Source organism: Vigna umbellata, chromosome 6 (genome assembly GCF_029865625.1).
Source record: "Vigna umbellata cultivar VRB3 chromosome 6, Vumbellata_1.0, whole genome shotgun sequence".
NCBI classification, from domain to species: Eukaryota; Viridiplantae; Streptophyta; class Magnoliopsida; order Fabales; family Fabaceae; genus Vigna; species Vigna umbellata.
The window spans coordinates 20,299,562-20,318,190 of NC_142170.1; the positions used below are offsets into that span (position 1 = coordinate 20,299,562).

The 18,629-nt window shown below is 35.8% G+C and overlaps 1 protein-coding gene and 1 pseudogene across 1 annotated transcript in view; both read left to right on the forward strand.

Moving 5' to 3' along the window:
- Positions 1-18,629, forward strand: part of LOC124822322 (uncharacterized) — a 69,637-nt gene that overhangs the window by 22,607 nt on the left and 28,401 nt on the right. Inside the window, exons 5-13 of the mRNA XM_088092543.1 lie at positions 215-303; positions 746-812; positions 895-957; positions 1,094-1,264; positions 1,369-1,462; positions 1,560-1,639; positions 1,744-1,819; positions 1,948-1,991; positions 10,546-10,613. Of these exons, the coding sequence (XP_087948669.1) occupies positions 215-303; positions 746-812; positions 895-957; positions 1,094-1,264; positions 1,369-1,462; positions 1,560-1,639; positions 1,744-1,819; positions 1,948-1,991; positions 10,546-10,613 (752 nt within the window). The remainder of the gene's footprint in view (positions 1-214; positions 304-745; positions 813-894; positions 958-1,093; positions 1,265-1,368; positions 1,463-1,559; positions 1,640-1,743; positions 1,820-1,947; positions 1,992-10,545; positions 10,614-18,629) is intronic.
- Positions 12,255-12,683, forward strand: LOC148196932 (amino acid transporter AVT3A pseudogene; annotated as a pseudogene).

Consider the following 18,629-nt stretch of genomic DNA (forward strand, 5'->3'; position numbering starts at 1 on the left):
AACCTGAATCTGGTACCAATGTTAGACTTTTTGCCTAACTCATTCTCACATGACTGACTTGTAAGGAGAGGTTTGCACTTACATATATACTCTGAGTTGGCATTATCTCTAAGTGATGTGGGACTTCCAACACTTCAAATGCCATTCACTTGCCAATTAATATAAATATGTAGTTTTAATGTTGTAATTTATATTGACTTTGGGAAGTCACCAGATTGCAGATGGAATGACTGTACAGATTCGTATGGTTAATCTATTACTTGAAACTCGTGGAAGTGCTTGTTGCCAAGGGGAAGCAACTCGGTAAGATATTTATGTAGCTGCTCTGAATTGGGTAGCATCTTCAGTTTGTTTATGCTCTATAAATCATTGTCAATTATTATTGTGGATTTCTATAAATTGAAAATTGATATTATTGTATTAGCATAGATTTAGTGGATCATTTCATGTGGTAACATATGTCTAAAGCCCGATGTACTATATATCTGTTTGACTCAGAGACTATTGCATATTTCACCAAAAATCTATTTATAAGCATGCCTGTTCTAGAATCACCCTCAATTATTAGGGTGGATTTCAATAAATTTAAAATTGATATTACTGTATAGCATTGATGTGGTGGATCATTCTATGGGGTAACTTATGTCTAAATCCTGTACTATAATATCTGTTTGACTTAGAGACTTCTGTATATTTAATCTAAAGTCTATTTATAACCATGCCTGTTCCCTAACTTTGTTCGTAGGGCACCACCTGTGGCATCTATTACCATGCACAACTTTATACTGTATACCACAAATGAAAGCTGGGAGGTAACTCTGATGATACTCATTCTTGCAATGAAAGTCAGGGCACTCAAATATGAAATTTATAGCTTTTTTATTCTGTTATCAGGTTGTAAATCTTAAAGAGGCACGGGAATTCTCCAGTAATAAGAAGTATATATACGTCTTCAAAGTACTATTTCATTTTTATTTAAGAATTATATATACCCTTTCCCTTTTTTGAGTTTGTGTATGTAACCTTGAGTCAGTTGGTTTGAGCCTTTTTTATTATCACCTATTAATTCTTATTTCCACCTCCCTCTCTTCAGAAACTAGAATGGGAATCTTTGTCTTTTGATCTTTTGCCTCATCCTGACATGTTCACGGATGGTACTATAGGCCGCTCTCAAGAGGGAGCAAACCTGAGAGACGAGGATGGTGAAAAGCGAGTATTATTTGGAGCCGAGCGTCTTATAGAAGGAGTATCGGGAGAAGCATTTGTAAGAAATATAGTTCCCCCAATTAGTTTTAATGAATATTATTTTTCTTCTAGAATTTTATCTGTCATGAATCATGAAATACAGCTTGAACTTTATATTACTAGATCACGGTTCAGAGAACTGAATTGAACAGTCCATTTGCACTTGAGGTTCAGTTACATGTCACGGAAGCTGTTTGCCCTGCATTAAGTGAACCAGGTAACTAAAAGAAGGTTTGGCAGGTCTGTACTATCCATACTTAGTTGATATGAAAAGCAAAGATATGACATGAAGTTTCTAAAACATATATCAACAGGACTGCGTGCATTTCTTCGCTTTAAAACAGGATTACATGTCTGTCTAAACAGGGGAAATGTAGATTTCAAGGCACCGAAGGTTTCATATTGCCTTAACTACTTCATCCTTTGACAAAACTATTTTTCAATTGTATTTTATTGATATAGCAATATCATGGTGTGTTTCTGAATCAATCATGACAGCGATCAACTGAAGCTGCTAGGCATTCTATTGTCTCAATTGTTGTGGACCATATATTTCTTTGCATTAAAGAATCTGGTATGTCTTTAGCCTAAACTATTATGTCAACTTATATCTCCTTTGATCATTTTGAAATATTGTATTGCTATTAGTTTTGTATGTAAACATAGCATCAAAATAATCCTACAATTGGCATTAACTTGTAGACTTCCAACTTGAGCTTTTAATGCAGTCCCTCCATTTTTCTCGGGTAATTTACTTCATTATGTTCTTGTGCACTTCATTCTCCATGTATTTCTTCTTCTTTCTCATTGGTGTTCCCTTATTCTGAATATTTTGATATTAGGTTGTTAGGTATATGTTATAAATACAAAGAACTAACCCATGTTTATAGTCAGAACTAGACCATTCAATGATGTAATGCTACTAGGTACATGCTCAAGCTTTGTAATAAAAAAGGATTCCTATTCCTAACTCTAATTAAACAAGGAAACAATAAAATTACAAAGTGTTAGAATCTTATATTTATGTTAGAATTATATAGAAATAATAACTAATGAAATTAGGATCAATTAGATTAATTCTTCTTGTAAGCCCTAAATATCAATCTTAATAAACTCCACAAACAATACAAATAATGGGGGTCTAGGATTTGACCTACAACCATCAGACTCAATCTCATTTTTTCATACATATGAATTTGTATTTCACTTATGATGATCCACTGTTGATTATTTCTCATTAAAAACATTGGCACAATCATAATTACTTCTTTCCCAAGAATATCAACCATTTACCGGTCCACAAAAGAGATATATACATACTACCTAACCTCGACGATGCTAAGCATGTATCAGATAGTTCCCCCCTAGAATATCTTAGTTCAGGGTGTTATTATGAACTATCCAAATATTCACTTACTTGGTAAAAACTTCGTTAAACCTCACTATACTCTTTGTTTTTCATCTTATTGTGTATCAAACTGTGACTTCTCAAACATAAGCACTTATACATTAGTTTGGCCTCAAATCATTTTAACCAAACCTAAACCTCTTTCTCAATTTACTTTTAGTAGTGATTAGGTAGTTGAGTATTTCTATTAAAAACATTGGCACAATCATAATTACTTCTTTCTTGAAAATATCAACCATTTATCGGTCCACAAAATAGATATGTACTCACTACCTAACCTCGACGATGCTAAGCAGGTATCAGATAGTTCCCCTAAGAATATCTTAGTTCAGGGTGTTATTATGAACTATGCAAATATTCACTTACTTGGTAAAAACCTCCTTAAACCTCATTATACTCTTTGTCTTTCATCTTATAGTGTATCAAACTGTGACTTCTCAAACATAGACACTTATACAATAGTTTGGCCTCAACTCATTTTAACCAAACCTAAACCCCTTTCTCAATTTACGTTGAGTAGTGATTAGGTAGTTGACTATTTCTCATTAAAAACATTGGCACAATCATAATTACTTTTCTTGAGAATAGCAACCATTTACCTGTCCATAAAAGAGATATATACTCACTATCTAACCTCGACGATGCTAAGTAGGTATCATATAGTTCCTCCTAAGAATATCTTAGTTCAAGGTGTTATTATGAACTATCCAAATATTCACTTGGTAAAAACTTCCTTAAACCTCACTATACTTTGACTTTAAGCTTATAATGTATCAAACTCTGACTTCTCAAACATAGACAATTATACATTAGGTTGGCCTCAACTTATTTTAACCAAACCTAAGTCTCTTTCTCAATTGACATCCTCTTGGATTGGACATTTTCAAATACCATATAATGTGATGATTATCAAAATATGTCATGTTTTTCTTGATTAATAATCTATACACTATCTAAGCATATATAGAAAGTATAAAAATAAAACAATGTATAATTCAAAATGAATAAATGCATAATAAAATACATAACCTCCACTCTTACCTTATGATAGACTATAAATACTTTTAGAAGAATAATTTTTTTTTTCAGTCTATTGATCCAAACTCTCTCTCTCTCTCTGTTTTCTTCTCTCTCTCTATTTTCTTCTCTCTCTCTATTTTCTTCTCTTTTTCTGTTGTATCTTACCTTTGCTTCATTTTTTTTACACCTCGTCCAATTCACCCATTTATAAGCAAAATTTTTCAAGTGATGATTACATGCATTAAATGTAATCTCATCACTTCTTATCTCCTTATTGTCTCTCTATTTCTTTTCTTTTATTCTTCCTTCTTATCCCTTAGAAGCTTCTTTCAAAGGATAATTTTAATATATACAAACACACACACATATACATAGATATACATACATACATACATATATATATATATATATATATATATATATATATATATATAATAATTAATATTTAGTTAATTGATTAATATTTTTTTATTTGTGCTGTTTTCTTATTATTTTTTTTAATATTTTCAATTTACTTAGTCACAATATTTTATAAAAGCTACTTGATATGTTTTTCAATGTTCATACTTTATCTAGGTAAAATAAGAAACATATTTTTAATATATGAATTTAATCCTAAGAGTTAAAGCATAAAATATTCTAACTATTATTTTTTAAGTACTAATAAAATAAATAATATAGTTATTTAAAAGTAGGGGATGTTACAAAAGTCGTCTCATTAAAACAACTTGCAAAATTTTGATCTATAACGAGGTTCTTCAATGTTTTTGGGATGATGTTTCTGGTGCATGCTCATTAAATGTATGTCGTCTTCAGTTTTAGATAACAAAATTTCTTTTTCTATTTTATTTCCTTATGATCTACACAGGGAGAATTATGAAATTGATTCACCATAAAATGTTGAGACGAATAACTATAAGATAATTTAATTTTCAAAAGAACCTCTTATGCTTCTTAGGATTTGAGAGTGACTAATCCTGTTTAGGTAGGAGTTTGGTGTTGGATACATGGGTGTGCAATAGACTTTGAATTCATTAACTTAGTTTCTTTGAAAATATCTAATGAATACTTTCTCTTAGAAATAACAATTCCATTGCTAGATTGTGCTACCTTAATCCCTAAGAAGAGCCTTTATTGGAGATAGCCTTCTAGATGGGTGTAAGAACGTCTTGGGTCTTAACACTTTGAACTTTGCGGCAATTTAGAAAGGAAGAACAAAACAAGTTGCAAATTAAAAAGAACAAATGGATTTATGAAGAGATTGAAAGAACAAACCACCATAGTTAGATCACCAAGGATAAATGCGTTGAATACTTGCTACTCGAAAAAACTCCAAGATAAGAATCCGTGTAAAATGACATCATACTTTCAAGACACTCAGAACTCTCACATATCAATTTGAATTTATTAACCAAGTGTACCTTTTACAAGAGAAGTAATTTATTTATAGCGGAAAAATTTGGCCAGTTATGCTACAAAATGGGTAAGAACCAAAGTGAACACAAACTAATGTGAACACAAAGCTAAGAAACCCATGTGCTTCTTGGATGTCCCATGTGATGATGTTGACATGTGAAGGATGTTACAACCTTCACACCGGCTTCAAAGTGACAAGTTGGAGGAAGTTACAACCTTTATATGTCTGGGAAATGAGCTGTAGAGGAAGTTACATCCTTCACATGTCTTGAAAATGATCGTTGGAGGAAGCTACAACCTTTTACATGTGACGTTTCATGCTTTGACAATCCCACATCGACCTGAATTCTAAGAGGTTTTAAGACATTCTTGAAGCTAGGATATTCTAGAATCTTCTAAAATTTACAAGTTGCTTTGCCTTTTAATATTTTCTTGTAGTCTTTTTAGACTTTCTCTTATAAATATTTATTCTTTATTTCTTCCTCTTGTTTTTCTTTACCTATGTTTCTTCTTGAAGCTTATTGAAATGCTTTACCCTCTTCAAAAAAGTCTTATCTTCCTCCTCATTTTTCTATGGTCACATCAATTGGTCTCTCTCTTAGTTGGACAAAAGTAATGCCTCTTTACATGGTTATTTACTTGACAAAGTCTATGTGGTGAAATCTCCTTACTCTTGTTGAAGGGAAGTCTTTTAGTCCTGTACATGGTTATTTACTTGACAAAGTCTATGTGGTGAAATCTCCTTACTCTTGTTGAAGGGAAGTCTTTTAGTCCTGTGTGTTAACTGTCAAAGTCTTAATAAGGTCTCAAAAAATCAATTAAAAGATGATTCAAAAGATTTAGTATTGTTATTCAACAATTCGTATAGATAGGATGGAGTGGGGCTATCCACTCTATCTTAATTATTAATTGCATCCATTTAGTTGTTTATGTTGATGACATTCATTACAGGTAGAGATAATCTTGGTATTGCAAAATTGAAGTCACATCTTTTCAATCAATTTAAAACAAAAGATCTTAGGAAACTAAAATATTTCTTGGTGATAAAGGTAACACAGTCTAAGAATGGGATCATCATATCCGAAACGAAGTATCTCATGGATATTTTGGAAGAGATAGGAATATTAAATATCCCATTTGATCCTATTGAATATAGTGAAAACTATGTATGAGATTAATCTCCCCTGTGTTGAATATACACATAAAGTCCTCTACTTGAAAGTCAAGCCGGTTTTGTGAGGTTGAGTTAGGCTTAAAGTCCACTTCTTAACATGGTATCAGAGCCAGGTTAGATTCTATCATAGCGATATTTGTTGTTTGTTAGGCATATTATTCCACCCGTTATTGGGCCGTTATCGAACCACTTATTAGTGTCTAGTCACATGCTCGAGATGTATATACCTCGGCGTGAAGGGGTGTGTTGGAAGTCCCACATTGACTAGAGATAAGGACAATTTATAATATATAAGTGGGTGCAAGCCTCACCTTACAAGTTGGTTTTGTGGGGTTGAGTTACGCTTAAAGTCAACTCCTTAACATAACTTGGTTAGAGCCTATCCTAGCGATATTATTGCTTGTTGGGCATATTGTTCCATCCGCTATCGGGCCACTATCGGACCACTCATTAATGTCTAGTCTCATGCTCGAGATGTATATAACTCGGCGTGAAGGGGATGTATTGGAAGTTCCACATCGACTAGAGATAAAGACAATTTATAATATATAACTGGGTGCAAACCTCACCTTACAAGCCAGTTTTGTGCGGTTGAATTAGGCTTAAAGTCCACTTCTTAATATGATACCAAAGCCAGGTTAGAGTCTATCCTTGCGATATTTGTTGTTCGTTGGACATATTGTTCCACCCGTTATCAGGCCACTATCAGACCATCCATTAATGTCTAGTCTCACGCTTGATATCTATATACCTTGGCGTGAAGGGGGTGTGTTGGAAGTCCTACTTCGACTTGAGATAAGGGCAATTTTGAGTATATAAGTGGGTAATAGAAGAAATATAGGCTAAGCCCAATAGGCTAAGCCCAATATACAAATTCAACTTGGGATGAATGCAATAGAAAGAAATTCAACTTGGGAGATTGTTGATAAGCTAAGAAACAAGAAGGCAGTAGGGTGTCGATGGATATTCACAGTGAAACATAAAACAGATGGAATAATAGAAAGATATAAAGGTAGATTGGTGGAAAAAGGATATACCCAAACTTATGGGATTGACTATAAGGAGACATTTTAACCAATGGCAAAGATGAATACAGTTCGAGTTGTTCTTGCTTTTGTTGCTCATTTTGGATGGGACTTACACCAGTTGGATGTAAAGAATGCCTTCGTTCATGGAAATCTAGAAGAGGAAGTGTACATGGAGATTCCCCCAGGTTTTGAAGTGAAAAATGAAAGAAACAAGGTATGCCTCCTAAAGAAAGCATTGTATGGTCTTAAGCATTCTCCTAGAGCATGGTTTGGAAGATTTACAAAAGAAGTTGTTTCCTATGGATATAGACAAAGGCAAGGAGATCATACTTTATTCATAAAGCACTCTTCTACAGGTAAACTCATTCTACTGCTCGTCTATGTGGATGATATGATTATTGCAGGAGATGATGTAACAGAAAAGTTGGCATTAAAAGATAAATTGGCAGCTCAGTTTGAAATGAAAGACCTAGGAAAACTCAAATATTTTCTTGGAATAGAGGTTGCCTACTCCAAGAACGGAATTTTCATCTCCCAAAGGAAATATGTACCTGATGTCCTCAAAGAAACAAGAAAACTGGGATGTAGAACCTTAACAATTCCTATAGAACAGAATCACAGAATTGGAAGTGATGAAACTGCTCTTGTAGAGAAGGCCCAATATCAAAGATTGGTAGGAAAATTGATCTAACCTTACAAGTTGGTTTTATGCGGTTGAGTTAAGCTTAAAGTCCACTTCTTAACATGGTATCAGAGCCAAGTTAGATCCTATCCTAGCGATATTTGTTGTTCGTTCGGCATATTGTTCCACCCCTTATCGGGCCGCCATCGGACATCCATTACCTTAGCGTGAGGGGGGTGTTGAAAGTGAAGTCGGTTTTGTGGGGTTGAGTTAGGCTTAAAGTGAGGGGTGTGTTAGAAGTACCACATCGACTAGAGATAAGGCTAATTTGAAGTATATAAGTGGGTGTAAACCTCACCTTATAAGCCGATTTTGTGGGGTTGAGTTAGGCTTAAAGTCCACTAAACAAAACTAATAACAAACTAACTAAAGATAAAAGACAAATAAGATAAACATAATATATCTAACACTCCCTCTCAAGCTTTTGCATACAAATGGTATCCACCAAGCTTGCTACTAATATAATCAATAAACTTAGTAAAAATATCTACTTCTACACTTGAGTGACACCAAATTATTAATAATTAGAGAAGACGACATAGAAGACGAAATACCAATCCAAAAGATTCTCCTTGAGCAACAAATCTAGAAGGTCGCTCCACGTAAATCTCTTCTTATAAATCACTGTTAAGGAATGCATTGTTGACATCTAGTGGATAAAGAAGTCGTGTTGAAGAGCCACCACGGCTATAAATAAACTAACAAAAGTTATCTTTGTCATGGGAGAAAAAGCATATATGGACAGGTCAAACGCAATGGTGATAGAAGGGAGGTCAAAAGAGACAATAGTGGAAGAAGCCATTGATGAACAGGAGAGAGAAACCTTAAAAATCCAAGATTCTCAATCAAGGCATCTGAAAGAGGAAAAAGAGCGACCTCGACACTCTGAATAACTACCCGTAGGGGGCATGGCATGTGACCACGCACGACGAACCTGAAAGAGGAAAAAGAGCAACCTTGACACTCTGAATCACTGCCTTAAAGGAGACGAGACTTGCTACCACACATGACGAAGAAGGAGCTCTGATGAAGGCGTTGTTGATGGCATAGTGGTCGCCTGGCCGAGACGATCAAAACTGTGTGATCGTGGGTCAAAACTGAAACTCTGATACTGGCAGTGGTAGACGACGGTGTCGTTGGCAGTGATAGATACCATGTTGAATATAGTGAATACTATGTATGGGATTAATCTCCCTTGTGTTGAATATACACATATGATGCTCTATATATAATAGAAGAAATAATGGGCTAAGCCCAAAATACAAATAAGAAATAATAATAAACTAACTAAAGATAAAATATAAAGATAAGATAAACATAATATATCTAACAGATCCCAATGTCAATCTCCTACCAAATTAAGGCTACCCATTTGTAAATTCTAAAAAGTATAAACAATTGATAGGGAACTGAACTACCTTAGTTCTACCTATTAAGATATCTTGTTCGCAGTAAGTGTAGTGAGCCAGATTGTTTGATACATCAAATGAGCTCAAGAAAATGGTCTTTTGGATGAAGACAAATGAGCACAATCGATTCATCGAGTATTCTGATGCTGATTATGGTAAAATTAGGATTACTTAGATTGATCCTATATTTATGTAATTAGCCTATAATACAGTAAATAAAAATTTTTGTTTTGGAGATGTCACATCGACTAAAAATGTGACCAAATCATAGTATATAAATAGGTGCAAAACTCATCTTGGAAACTTGTTTTTGAGGTTAATTTAGGCAAAAATTCACTTTCAAAAATTGTATGAGAGCTTATCCTACTAAGGTTTGATGGGCCTATCATGCCAACTACTATAAAACCTCTATTGAATCACCTTAGAAGTCAATTTTACAGGATTGAGTTAGGTCCAAATATGCTTTTTAACATGGTATCAAAGCTTATCATATGAGGTTTGTTTGGTCTACTGTGCCACCCATTATTGGAACACTTATGAATATCCCACCTCGAATAGAGATGTGACCTGTTAGATGTTAAGTTGTGTGTTTATGTTAATTGGGCTCAGCCCATTCTGTATTTAGGGTTTAACCCTTATCTTAAATTATAAATAAACTACCCTATGTGTATGTTAAACACATAAGGGAGATTTCTCCTAATCTTCTCTACTATTTCATATGACCAAATTATAGTTTGTTATGTGGGTGAAAACAACACTTTGGAAGCTTGTTTTGTGAGATTAGTGAGGCTTAAAACCCTCACTTTCTAAGATTCTTATTCATATTTTCTCCCTTATAAATTGAAGGATTCAAAAAGCAAGGGGAACAATTACATAATAGAAAGTTTTACACAATACACATGTTCTGTAACTGAGTTTGGCATGATAAATTTAAATCTTTAGTTATCAACTAACAGTTCATAAGAAAATACTGAGAGAGAGTTCGTTTTATTTTTGATGATTTTAAAATAGGTTTACTTATTTTTCAATTGTTGTTTTGAAATGACAAACGCCATTTAAGAATATGAACTTCTTGTCTTGTTCATAGTCCCTTTGCCATGCCATACCGTGATATCTAGCTTCTCTAAGGAAAGAACCATTTTTTTAATTCATTAACTTTGCAGGTCAGTCTCTCTCAAGGAGATAATCATAGTAACTTGACCAGAATTATAGTTGGAGGAGTATTCTTAAGGTTTGTCTTTGTACTCTACCTGTATAACTACTCAATGGTTGCTCATGTTTGTTACTTCTAATTCAAATGTTTGTCTTGTTTATGTCTTCCCCATTCAACAATGTTCAAGATCCCACATTGACTAGACATTTGACTATGTTATATTATATAAGTGAGTGCAAATCTCATCCAATTTTGAGGTTGAGTTAGGGTCAATTTCTAAGATTGTATTAGATTAGTGGTTGCTCATGTTTGTTACTTCTAATTCAAATGTTTGTCATGTTTAAGTCTTCCCCATTCAACAATGTTGGGGATCCCACATCGACTAGACATTTTTCTATATTATATTGTATAAATAGGTGCAAACTTCATCCAATTTTGAGGTTGAGTTAGGGCCATTATCTAAGATGGTATCAAAGTCTATCGTAGTGAGCTTTGTTGGATCTATTGTGCTACCCCATTATTAGGCCATTATCAGATCATGGTTAGACTACTTATAAGTATCTATTATCACATTTGAGATATCAACTCTCGACTTGGGATGTGTTGGAGATTACATATCGACTAGAGATATGACCAAATTATAATATACAAGTGGGTGAAAACCACACCTAGCAAGCTAGTTTTGTATAATTGAGTTACATTTAATATAATAAAAAACGAAAAAAATAGAGCACGTAATATTTTGGAGTTGTTAATCTTTTATTGTTAGTTTATGGTAGTTGTTTGGTTTAAACCCTCCGTTGGTCCTCAATTTTGTATGAAAATCTCATTTGGGTCCTCAAGTTTTTTTCTGTCTCAATTGGGTCATATTTTTTGTAAAAATGAACACATTTTACCCTAACCGTTAAATTGTAACAAACGGCGTTAGTTGGTGCTGACGTGTTGCATAGTTACGTGGAATTTTTATTACGTGGAATTTTTATTTAATTTGAGAAATTATGAGATGGCAAATTCAAGTCCCTCTGCAGCAATATGCCAAAATTCTGACAAGGAAACAGCAGCGATTGACGTTAATTTGTTGTGATAGAACAGAGTTGAGAATTGAGAAGTGTGGAGTAACAGAAAGAAGCAATGGTGTTCTCCAAGGAAGCTGGATCGTCTTCCTACTCCCTTCCACCATACCCCAGAGAAGACACCCCTCTCCTCGGGAAGGCTCCGCCTTTGTCCTCCAATCCCAAGACCTTCACTAACATCTTCATCTCCATCGTCGGCGCCGGCGTGCTGGGCCTCCCTTACAGCTTCAAGCAAACGGGCTGGCTCATGGGTCTGCTCATGCTCTTCTCCGTCGCTTTCCTCACCTACCACTGCATGATGCTCCTCGTCCACACGCGCCGCAAACTAGAATCTTTAACGGGCTTCACCAAAATCGCCTCCTTTGGCGACCTGGGTTTTACGATCTGCGGCCCAGTGGGCCGCTTCGCCGTCGACGCCATGATCGTCCTCTCCCAATCTGGCTTTTGCGTCAGCTACCTCATCTTCATTTCCTCCACCCTCGCGTTCCTCACCAACAACGAAACGACACCGGTTTTCCTAGGTTTCACCCCCAAGGTTCTGTTCCTCTGGGCCTGCTTCCCCTTCTAGTTAGGACTGATTTCGGTTCGCACTTTGACTCATTTGGCTCTGCTGAGTATCTTCGCCGACGTGGTTGATCTTGTTGCGAAGAGTGTTGTCATGGTCGAGGATGTTTTTGTTTCCGTTAAGAATAGGCCAGATTTGAAAGTTTTCGGGGGTTTGTCTGTGTTTTTGTACGGTATAGGTGTGGCTGTGTATGCTTTTGAGGGAATCGGGATGGTTCTACCGTTGGAAAGTGAAGCGAAGGATAAGGAGAAGTTCGGTAGGATTTTGGGTTTGGGGATGGGATCGATTTCAGTGTTGTTTGGTTTGTTTGGGGGTTTAGGTTACTTTGCATTTGGGGAAGAAACTAAGGGTATTATCACAACCAATTTGGGTCCTGGGGTGATTAGTTTTTTGGTTCAGTTAGGGCTTTGTATCAATTTGTTTTTCACTTTTCCGATTATGATGAATCCTGTGAATGAGGTGATGGAGAGAAGATTCTGTGGAGTTTTGAAAGTGGAAAGGAAAGGGTGAAACTTTGAAGATGGAAAGACATATGGAGTGTGACAGTAGGCAATGGCGTGAGTGAGTGTTGGACTGCATCAGCATCAGAGAGAACAGCCCATAAAGAATAAAGTTGAGTCCGGTGTTGCCAATGGGGGAGGAAGCAGAGGGGGAGAGAGGAGAAGATCTGGATCTAGTCAAAACATCACCACGTCATAAAGGTTGCCATGTCATAATTTCTCAAATTAAATAAAAATTCCACGTAATAAAAATTCCACGTAACTATACAACACGTCAGCACCAACTAACGCCGTTTGTTACAATTTAACGGTTAGGGTAAAATGTGTTCATTTTTACAAAAAATATGACCCAATTGAGACAGAAAAAAACTTGAGGACCCAACTGAGATTTTCATACAAACTTGAGGACCAACGGAGGGTTTAAACCTAGTTGTTTTTAGTTGCAAAGTTCCACATTTCCTTCATCAATCCTCGGCGTACAACTTATATATATGTATGTGTGTGTTTTGGTAAATTACATTCTAATATCAATTGATTTTAAGTTGAAATCTTACATGGGTTTATCCCCATCGAACAATCACAAGGTCCAATATTGCATCATCAATAGAGTTGCCACACATACTTATGTGCCACCACCAATATCAATGTATGTAGTCCATGTGCCTTGCCTAGAAAAACCAACTCTCTATTGTGCCACAGGCAAGGTTGTCGGACCTCCTAAGCCCATTTCGAAGGGTAGTAATGTTTGATTTGGCTTTTGTTTAAGTATATTTGATTTTGGTTTTGGTTGTTTTGGCATACATGTTCTCGGGGTTTTTTAATTTCTTTTTTCAATATTGATGAGTGCATATTTATGCCCACATTTATGTTTGAATCTACATGCATATTGATTATATGAGTTTTAGGGTTTCTAGGTTTAAATTGAGAATCTACTTTGATTTAATTTAGGAACTTTCATATGATTAAATGGTTTTTACTATCAATTGAGAATGTACTTTGATTGATTAGTAATAATTTCAACTATAATCAATTGAGAATTTACTTTGATTGATTAGCTTTTAATTTGGTTAGGAGATTTAAGAATAGACATGATTAAACACAATAGAATTTGATTGAGAATGTACTTTGGTTGAATTTATTGTGAATAATCTAGAAAGGTTTTGCATTTGATTGAGAATTTACTTTGGTTAAATGCATGATCGCCCTCGAATTAATTAAGAATGTACTTTAATTAATTTGAAACTTAAACAATAATCAATTGAACAATTATCCGTGAATAACTGATGATGAATCTATCTTGGGAAAGCAGTGGAATTAGCCTATTTCATCGTAACTGTTTTTAAGTTTCTTATTTATTCTTTAAACACTCTTCAACCATTAATTTTATTCATAAGCATTGCATAGCATTCGTAAGAGTCACAGATATTCAAAAGCAATTCCGTGTTCGTTGGGAGACGACTCAGGGTTACTTCAACCCTGTCTACTTTCTTGAATACTACTTGGCAATACTGAAGTTGCCTTGAAAAGTAGTATTAATTTGATAGCTTCAACGGCGCCAAATTTCTTTCAAAAACTTGGCGTATTTAGGGATTTGTTGAACAGCATCTAACAAGGGAATATTGATCTCCACCTTTTTGAAAGTATTTAAGATCTCTTGATCTAATTCCTCCATTTTTTTGTTTCTCGGCTTCAACCGATTTGGATATGGAGGAGGTGGAGAATAAGATGAAGAAGAATTTTTAGAAGAAGAGTTAGAAGATACTAACCTGGATTTATCAGTGGTAGTCTCAGGTGATGGTTCACTCGGTCCTCCATTGTCATCAATTTGCGCTCCTTCTTTCTCCTTATCTTCATCCTCTTGGGCTCCTTCAGGGCTTTCTACTTGCTTACCCGTTCTCAAAGAAATAGCACTTACATTTTGCGGGTTGATCACTGTTTGTGCAGGCAGTTTGTTTGATTCTTTAGCCTCTAATTTTTCCACCCTCTGAGTCAAATCTACAATTGATTTCTTGATTTCTGAATTTTGCTCAAGTATTGTTTTCATGAAATCTTGTAGTGACATTTCAGGTTGAGATTGCTGCCTTTGTTGAGGTGGAACATAAGGTTGCATGTTCTGCTGATACCTATTGGAGGATGAGTCATGATAATTCTGGTATGGTCTATTTTCTCCAATCATGTTTGCAGCAAAAGCTTGAGATGGGTTTTCCACAGTGGTTTCCACCAAGCTAGGACATTCATCAGTATAATGGTTAGTTGAAATGCAAATTCCACACTTCTTAGCAATTTGTGGAGTTGAGGTTTTAAACAAACTTGCAATCTCGTCAAGTTTGCTTTCTAGCTTATTCAATCTTTCATCTATCCTCTTTCCATCAACTGCACCATTATCAATTTCATGCACTCCCTTCAACAAAGTCACTGAATTTTCTCTTGTGCCATACTGTTGATTGTCTACTGCCTTCCGTTCTATTAGATCTATACCATCTTCTGGTGACCTGTCTAAGAAAGATCCTCCGCTTGCAGCATCTGCCCATGACCTATCTGTAGGACTTAAGCCTTCATAAAAGCTTAGAATAAAATCTTCCATTTGGAGTTGAGGGCATGAAGAACATAGTTTCTTGAATCTTTCCCAATATTCACTACGATTCTCTCTATCTCTCTGTCTTATATCTTGAATTTCTCTACGGATAGCTGATAATCTAGATGCAGGAAAATACTTCTCAAGAAAAAGTCTTTCAATAGTTTCCCAATTTGTAATACGTGCAGAGAGATAATACCACCAATCTTGAGCTGCTCCTTGAAGAGTAAAAGGAAAAGCTCTCATTTGAAGGCTCTCTATTGTGATCCTGGGAGATCTAAAGTTTTCACACAACATGTGAAATTGTCTCAAGTGCTTGTGTGGATTCTCCCTTGATAACCCTTTGAACTTTGGTAAGGCATTTAACAGGTCAGGTCTCAGCTCCCACTCCTTATTAGGGTATTCAATGTTACTTCGGATAGCTGTATTGTGGGAGCTGGCTAACTGTCCGATGGTTCTTTGTGCCATATTGTTTGGGTTAGGATCAGTTAAAGGATTGGATGGTATGTTTGTGACGGGAGATAATGAAGGTGGAATGACTTCAGATGTAGGAAGTGTTCCCTTAGTAAAACACCCAAATTTCAATCTTCTTCGCAGCTTACGCAAATTCCTTTCGACTTCCGGGTTAATTTGATAAAATTCTCCCGGGTTAGCTCTGGTCATGCACTACGCAATCTGCTTGAAGTTGTTTCTTTGTTACTTCTCTTTTTCTTTTGTTCTTGCTTTAGATAAAGATTTCAAATAAGAGATAAGAGAGACTTGTTGGGTCCACTCCCAGGAAAGAGAGGTGCGTCACAATGGACAACTTAAGTACCAAGTCTTTCCTAGCCAGAGTATATTCAAACTAGCCTCAAGTTTTTCTCAAGAGAAATTCTTAACAAAAACAAGAACAAAGATTTTTGCTAAAACAAGAATTACTAAAGGCTACAAAATAACTCAAATTAAATTAAATGTATGTGCGTTAAATAAAAAAAATAAAGATAAAAAAAATAAAAATAAAAAAATAAAAAAGAAAAACAAAAAATCAAAATAAGAATCAAAATATTTAAAATACTAACCGTATTCCCCGGCAACGGCGCCAAATTTGATAAGCTGTTGTTGAAGCTATCAAATTAATACTATTTTTCAAGTCAACTTCAGTATTGCCAAGTAGTATTCAAGAAAGTAGACAGGGTTGAAGTAACCCTGAGTCGTCTCCCAACAAACACGGAATTGCTTTTGAATATCTGTGACTCTTACGAATGCTATGCAATGCTTATGAATAAAATTAATGGTTGAAGAGTGTTTAAAGAATAAATAAGAAACTTAAAAACAGTTACGATGAAATAGGCTAATTCCACTGCTTTCCCAAGATAGATTCATCATCGGTTATTCACGGATAATTGTTCAATTGATTATTGTTTAAGTTTCAAATTAATTAAAGTACATTCTTAATTAATTCGAGGGCGATCATGCATTTAACCAAAGTAAATTCTCAATCAAATGCAAAACATTTCTAGATTATTCACAATAAATTCAACCAAAGTACATTCTCAATCAAATTCTATTGTGTTTAATCATGTCTATTCTTAAATCTCCTAACCAAATTAAAAGCTAATCAATCAAAGTAAATTCTCAATTGATTATAATTGAAATTATTACTAATCAATCAAAGTACATTCTCAATTGATAGTAAAAACCATTTAATCATATGAAAGTTCCTAAATTAAATCAAAGTAGATTCTCAATTTAAACCTAGAAACCCTAAAACTCATATAATCAATATGCATGTAGATTCAAACATATTATGATGCAAAAATCTTCGTTTTTAACAAGATAGAGAGATGAAAGACATAGAGAAAGAACAACTTAAATCAATAATCAAAATAAACAAACGTATTACATCAATCTAACCTCAGAATCCATAATGGAATTACAGCAGAATAACCCTAGATGCTTAGCTCTCCATGAATGGAGTTGAATACAAGATGAAAGAAAAGTGAGAGGAGTATGAGAGAATGAATGAATTGAAGTCCTCTGGGTCTCTTTAAATAGGGCTTGATTGGGCTTGGACTCTGAGTATTCAGTTGATAGAATCTTTTATCTTATATCTTCCAAATAACTAAAAGATTTAGATAATTATAACATTATTTGGAAGATATTTTCTGTTGATATTCCCAAATTAAATTAATTCAACAAGTGAATTTTATTTTTTTATCTTTTCTGACTTTCCAAAATTGCACAAATGCCCTGAAATTTTCTCTATCTGCGCTTTAGCCCCAACTGAATTCTCCAAAATTGCACCAGAACCCCTGTTGATCAGCTTTGACCAGACTTAAACAGTGTTGACCAGCTTTGACTGAGGAAGGGCGCGGCCAATGAGAGCTTGCCACGTGTCAGCCCTTTCCCACCCAAAATTAGGGTTTTGCAAATTGGGGGAAAGGGCTTGCCGCTGCCGCGAAAGAGAGAACCCATTCTGCTCTGCGCGAGACCATGGAGGCTTCGGCCTGCTGGATTGTTTGGTTTCTTTTCTTGCAAGTCTGGCTTTGATGCAGGTTCCATGGTGCTACGGTAATGGTGGATGGAGATTGACGTTGATGGAGGCGCGATTAGGTTCCGAGAAGCTTGCGGCACGCGGTGGTCATGGAGAACTCGCGTCTGGTCTTAATGGTGATGAGCGTGAATGGTGGAGGAACTTGCGAATCTAATGGCGGCTTTGGATGGTGATGGTTGCGTGTGGAAGAACTCGCGATTCTGGTAGAGCGAGGAAGATGGCGGTGTGCGTTGAAGCGTGGATGAAGATGGTTGTGCGATGGTGGGGAACTTCGCGATGAAGGAGTGTGCGACGGCTTCACGGCGGCATGGAGATGGTGGCGCGATTTGGTTTCGAGAAGGGAGAAGATGAACGGAGGTCGCGGCGTGGTGGTGACGGCGGCACGGCAGTGGTTGTCCGGTGACGGAGCGGCGCTGGGGCTTGTGGCGGCGAAGCGGCGCGGCGGCAGTTGACGGCTAGGGTTTCTGTGGAGAAGGTGGAAGATGATGCTCATGGGTTAGGGCTGAGGTGGCGGCACATGGTTGGCTAGATCTGTGTGGGGAGGATGTGGACACGTGGCATGATCTGGTGGAGTCTAGCTTAGGAGGGGTATGGGTAGGGAAATTTAGGAGGTGTTTTTAGAATAGGGTTACTGTTTGACTTGGCTTAGTATTGGGCCTGTTTAAGAGAAGAGGGGTGTATGTAGGAAAATTGGGAGGTGCAAGGGTAAAAGTTGTCTGTTTGGCCCATCTGTACATTATTTTCCAAATAAAATCTGATTTTGGGCCTTGAATTGACATTTGGACCAATATAACTTATATTCTCAGCTGCACAAATAAACATTAGAACATCCAAGAATAATTTATGCG